This window comes from Cnephaeus nilssonii (assembly GCF_951640355.1).
Source record: "Cnephaeus nilssonii genome assembly, chromosome: 13".
Taxonomy (NCBI): Eukaryota; Metazoa; Chordata; class Mammalia; order Chiroptera; family Vespertilionidae; genus Cnephaeus; species Cnephaeus nilssonii.
Genome location: NC_137084.1, coordinates 36,511,140 through 36,516,745, shown reverse-complemented (window position 1 = coordinate 36,516,745; position 5,606 = coordinate 36,511,140). Strand labels below are relative to the sequence as shown.

Sequence of the window (5,606 nt, the reverse complement as noted above, 5' to 3'; positions counted from 1 at the left end):
ACACTCGGTAAAGACCCCAAGAGGTTGTACCGGCCCTGCTTTGCCTGGGATTACGGTGTGAATCCTGTGCCCAAGAGTCGGGACTGTGGAAATGCCTGCACCCATCTCCTGAGGCTCATCCCTTAAGCCCTCTGGGCATCAGGGCACCCCTACCCCTAACCCGCAAACTCCATACCCCACACCCACAGGCAAGCGATGAGCGCGCCCGACCGAGGAGCGCGCACGCTGGAAGGAAGAGAGGGCGGGCGGGAGGGCAGCCCAGGCCCCGCCCCCTGCGCTCCTATAAAGCCGGGGAACCAGCGCTAGCCACTCAGAGGTTTCTGGGTGACACTAGACGCAACAGCTGGAGCCTGACCACCTCTGGTTTCTCACTGCAGCTTGGACGTTGGGGTTGCGCCACAGCCAGAGCGCCGTCTCGAACCGTTCTCCTCCCCGGTCTTGGCAGATCACGCGCCCAGCAGGTAGGTGCGGCAGGCGGGGCGTGCGAAGAAGGGGCCCTGGCCCCGGCGGGAGACCGGGAGCGCTGGGTGAGCAGTCCCTTTGGCGAGGGTGCGCCCCACATTCTGGGCCCAGCTCGTGCACACCACTGGAACCCCAGACCCCTCTGCTCTGTCAGCCAAATTCCGAAGCGTTGAGCAAGGGAACCTGGCCCCGGGAAGGGGCCTCCCCTGCGGGGCCCGTCACCCGCTCGCTCGGCGAGTGCAAATGCCGCTGGCGCCTCTCTGCGCCCGGGGCGATAAGCGTCCGAGCCAGGCAGCCGCGGGCCGACGCTGCCCGCCCTCGATGCCCAGCCCGGGCGGCGCGGCAGGTTCCCGAGCTCACACTCCCCTCTCTCTCCCTCCCAAAGGGTCTGCGCCTCGCCGCCGGGATGAAGCTGGTTCCCGTCGCCCTCCTGTACCTAAGCTCGCTCGCCTTCCTAGGCGCGGACGCCGCGCAGCTCGACGTGGCGTCAGAGTTCCGAAAGAAGTGAGTCGCAGGCAGAGCTCTCCTCCATCCTCGCGAAAAGTGGCCAGGGGTCCCCAGGGGGCTCGAAGGGAGCGCGGGTAGCGACGGGCCGGGACCTCGCCCGGACCCCATGCGAATCGAGCCTGTTTGTGTTTTCTAGGTGGAATAAATGGGCTCTAAGTCGTGGGAAGAGGGAGCTTCGAGTGCCCAGCAGCTACCCCGCGGGGCTCGCTGACGTGAAGGCCGGGCTTGCCGAGACAATCATTCAGCCACTGGACGTGAAGGGGCCCTCTCGCGGCACCCAGGCCAGGTAACCATGCCCGGCGCTGCAGCAGCGGGGTGGGCAAGGGGAGTTCTTCGCGGCCCTGGCTCTGGGGTCGCCAGGGCAGTGTTGGCCGCTGAGAACGCGGTAGCAGTTTCCCGGTCCCCTCTGGTCCTAGAATGCTCCTGTTCCTGGTGGCGGGGGGGCCCGAGCCCTGCTGGAAGAGGGGGTCTCATGTGCCTTCCCTTCCCTCTCCAGCAGCCCGGACACCGCCCGCATCCGAGTGAGGCGCTACCGCCAGAGTATGAACAGATTCCAAGGTTTGCGGAGCTCAGGCTGTCGCTTCGGGACGTGCAGCGTGCAGAAGCTGGCGCACCAGATCTACCAGTTAACAGACAAGGACAAGGACGGCGTCGCCCCCAGGAACAAGATCAGCCCTCAGGGCTACGGCCGCAGGCGCCGGCGCGCCCTGCCCGAGGCCGGCCCGGGCCGGACTCTGCTGTCCCCACAGCCACACGCACGCCTGGCTCCAGCCTCCCGCTCCAATCAAGTGCTCGCCACCCTCTTTAGGATCTAGCTGTGGCAGCAGCTTTCAGTCGCATTTGCATTCGGAGGGGACCTCCCGAGGCGGAGGGCTTCCCGAGCCGAGCCTCTCCGCGCTTGGGGACCCGGCTGAGTCAGCCCTGCACAGACCTGGAGTCCCGGAGGCCCCTTCCTGCGGCGAGCCCTGGGCTCTGCAGGGGTCTCTCCTCCTCAGAGGCGGCGTCCCTTTCGTCCAAACCCGGTCTCGGGGTCCCGGGAGGCGGGGAGGTGGCGGAGGAATCCCAGGGAGTATCTGCAGGCTCACGGAGAGACACTGAGAATAAAATGCTGAGACCCTGCCGGTGCAAGGGTCTGAGCCACTGCCGTGCCTTCCCCCCAAACTGATGTCTCACGGGGTGTCACCCCACCGGGGCGCAAGCCCCCCACTATTACTTGAACCTTCCAAAACCTAGAGAGGAAAAGTGCAATGCGTGTTGTCTATACAGAGGTAACTATCGATATTTAAGTTTGTTGTCAAGATTTCTTTTGTAACTTCAAATATAGAGCTATTTTTGTACATTATATATTGTATTAAGGGCATTTTAAAGCAACTGTATTGTCCCCCCCCCCTCCTCAGTATTTTAATACGTGAATGTCTCAGCGAGGTGTAACGTTGTTTGCTGCGTGGGACGTGTGCGAGTTTGTGTGCGTGGAAGAGACTGATTACCTCTTGTGGAAGAAGGAAACACCGCGTCTCTGTATAATCTATTTACATTAAATGGGTGATATGCGAACTAGCAAACCAATAAACTGTCTCGATGCTGATTCATTCTCGGGTCCCGCGTCGTGGGAGGGAGGGAGGGTGCCCCTGGTCCTGGGCGGCCTGGGAGCCTTTGGGTCGCGCTGCCTGGCGTGGGGAGGTGGGAGAGCTGCGCGCGTGGGCGCTGGCCCCTCTCGGCGCCCGCTGAGCGGTCGGGAGTCCCGCTCTCCCTGCGGGGCGCGCGGAGCCTCGCACAAATGGCCCAAGGCTTTGCGGAGACGCCGAGGTACCGCCTAGAATAGATTCTCCGGGTTGCGCGCCCCAGGTTTTTACGCAGTTGCTCACTGCCCTGCGCGAAAGCGCGCCTCGGATAGTTGGGGTGGTCTCCGGAGCCCGCTAAGGGAGGAGTTCCCCGGGGCCGCCGCGGTGTTCAAGTGAGAGGATACCCCAGCAAAATGCAAAATGTTCAGACTCCTCCAGGAAACTGGCCGCGAGCGGGGCGAGACCCCTCTGTCCTCTCCAGGCAGGGTGCACCAGCGTGCCGGCGGGCTCATCAGCGAGGCTGTGGCGCCCCCAGCCGGCCGCCTCGGCCAGCGCGAGAGCCGTCAGGCAGTACGTGCGGTTTAATAAGTTCTCCTACGTGGGAGTCAGCACATAGCCTTAATGAAAGAGGAAAAAAAAAAAAAGTTCGCAGATGCCAAGCAGGGCCAGCCCCCCAGACCTGCACGGCGGCTCCCGGTTCGGGGACTGTGACTCAGCGCCCACACGCTGCGCGCTGTGCAGCTGCGGGCCGGAGGCACGCGGGACGGACGTGCCGCAGGAACCGTGCGCCTCTGCCGGCCTCAGACCTTCATTGTTCCACCTCCCCTTGCTGCTCTCCTCTTCCTTCCTCCTTCCCAAACCTTTTTTCATTTTTTTTCCTCACTTCTCTCCAGCCTTCCTTTCTCTCCTTCCTTCCTCTTTGCTTTCTTTATGCTTCATCATCTTAGAAGTTGACCCCAGTTCCGGTGATAGGAGCTGGGGACGCTAAGCCCCATTGAGCGACAACAGGGCAAGGAGACATGGGACTAAGACAGAAGGGGAAGAAAAGAGGAGACACCCCTGATTTTGATTTTCCTGCCCCATTCGTCCCCTGCAGTATCCTGAAGGCCCACACTACTGGGAAAGGGGAAGACCAACTGCTTGTCCTTTCCAGAAAGTTCCCCTGGCCTTTCTATTTCAAGGCGTGGCTGAAGTGTTGGTGCTTCTAGGTGATCTCAGAAATCTTCCTGGTGAAGAAAGTCGGAGGGTGAGTTTGGAGAATGGAAATGTGTCCAGTATCCAACCTTCTCCTGGGGCCTTTTGTATCAGTTGCATATCACAAGGCCTCTTCTGAGGGCCTAGAATAGTTCCTTTCAGAAAAGGCTTGCATATACATTGCAAGAGATAAACTTATATGCTGACCCATGGACACAGACAGTAGTGTGGTAAGAGCCTGGGGGAGGGCGGGTGCAGGGTGGAGGGGGTCAGTGGGGAAAAAATGGGGGGGGGGGCATAAAGAATACTTTCAACAATAAAGATAAATTTTTAAAGAAGAAAGAAAGAAAGGTAGGTCTTAGGTCTGAGGTCCAAAGCAACCTGCTTCTGAAGCATTTCAATTTAGAAGAAACTCCAGCATATGGAATTCCAGCACATGGAATCTCCTTCAGACCAGACAAGGCCTCGGTACTGGGCACCTGTCTGTCTATGGTGTCAATCTCCATGGGGTTCATTTTCCTATTTGATGTTAATTTTGTGTGTTTCATTAGAATTGAGGGGGCTGCAAATATAGCCACAGACCATCCTTGTTCCCAAGGGCCTTTTAATAAAACATCCACTTGGAGGGAACTCTGTGCTAGGCATTGCAAAAAGTACAGGGCATGCATGAATGAACGAGTGACTAAAAATTACCGTCACGGAACTTTTGTGCCAGTGAGTGTTCTGGGTGGTCTGAAGGGGCTACAGAAACTGCAGAGAGCAGCAGACACCTCAGTCTCGCAGACAGCGGCTTGGGATGAAATACTCACCCTTTTCCTTGAGCCAAGGATTGTCCCATCACCACAGAGCCCTCCAGCCAGACCGCACCCTGGCAGAGCTTCAGCCGGCAGAAAAAACTGCCAAAGGCAGGTTGGGCACAGCTTAGGGCTGTCCTGAGCAGGGAACAGGCACCTAGCCTTCTGCCCAGGGAGTCTTATGACTCCCTTCTGGGAATCCAAGGCAAGTGAAGGAGATGGTTTAGCTCTGAGCTGAATAAGGCAGCTGCTCAGCTGGAGTTTTTTCCAGCTGAAAATCCTGTGTTTGGAGACATGTCTGAAGAGACAGACTCTCTTAAGACCAGACGGGTACAAGTTCAGGACTGACTGAGGTCACCATCAACCTTGGGGACCTACTCTGGGAGCCATGCAATCTACCTTCTGCATTTTTTTCGTAAGGCGTTGAAGCCTGTCAGGATAAGGCCTTCTGACGCCAAGAACACATCGTTTATCAACAGTGATGAATCATTTGTGAGCTGATTCGACCTGTCTGCAGCTAAGGAGTACACACAGCTTTTATCTTTAGCTACTGTTGCTGGCTGTGGGAATGGTACCATACATTTGTAATCAAACTGGGTGCCGGGCGATTTCTTAAAAATCCAACACCTTGGCTGCACAGTTAAGGGTGGAAGTGGAAGGGAGTGATGGCGGGGAGGGGGTCTGGGGGGCAGATGGAAACGGGTTCTTTTTTTTTTTTTTTTTTTTCAGCACCTACTTTGTATCAGACATTCTCCTGGCCACTTTATACACCTTATCTAATTTAATTCTTATAGCAGCCTTGTGAAGTAGGTGTTATTATCTCGGCTTGTAGATAAAGAAACTGAACCTCAGAGACATAGAGTAACTAGCCAAGGTCACACAGTGAGTAGTAAGTGCTGGAGTTTGGATTTGCACCCCAGTGCTGCAAGGCTATTTTGATGTTATGAAGACAGAGAGAATAAAGTGGGATAATTTTAACATTTGGATTCTCAAGCCAAATGTCCCCAAATGTCCTCTAACCCGGGGATGGCTTGGGTAGGTGATTTACACCTGTGGTTCTGAAAGATTTACATGAGGCTGGTTGGAC

The 5,606-nt window shown here is 57.0% G+C and overlaps 1 protein-coding gene across 2 annotated transcripts; it reads left to right on the top strand.

The window, feature by feature from the left end:
* Positions 1 to 321: 321 nt before the first annotated feature.
* On the top strand, positions 322 to 2,535 carry ADM (adrenomedullin). Of its 2 annotated transcripts, none has more exons than XM_079786865.1 (4): positions 322 to 461; positions 848 to 966; positions 1,106 to 1,255; positions 1,469 to 2,535. In XM_079786865.1, exons 2-4 carry the CDS (start codon positions 869 to 871, stop codon positions 1,782 to 1,784), a joined length of 564 nt encoding a protein of 187 aa, XP_079642991.1. In that variant the 5' UTR covers positions 322 to 461; positions 848 to 868; the 3' UTR covers positions 1,785 to 2,535. The 2 variants fall into 2 exon arrangements, with proteins under 2 accessions (XP_079642991.1, XP_079642990.1); XM_079786864.1 differs by having other exon boundaries at positions 1,466 to 2,535.
* Positions 2,536 to 5,606: the final 3,071 nt, after the last annotated feature.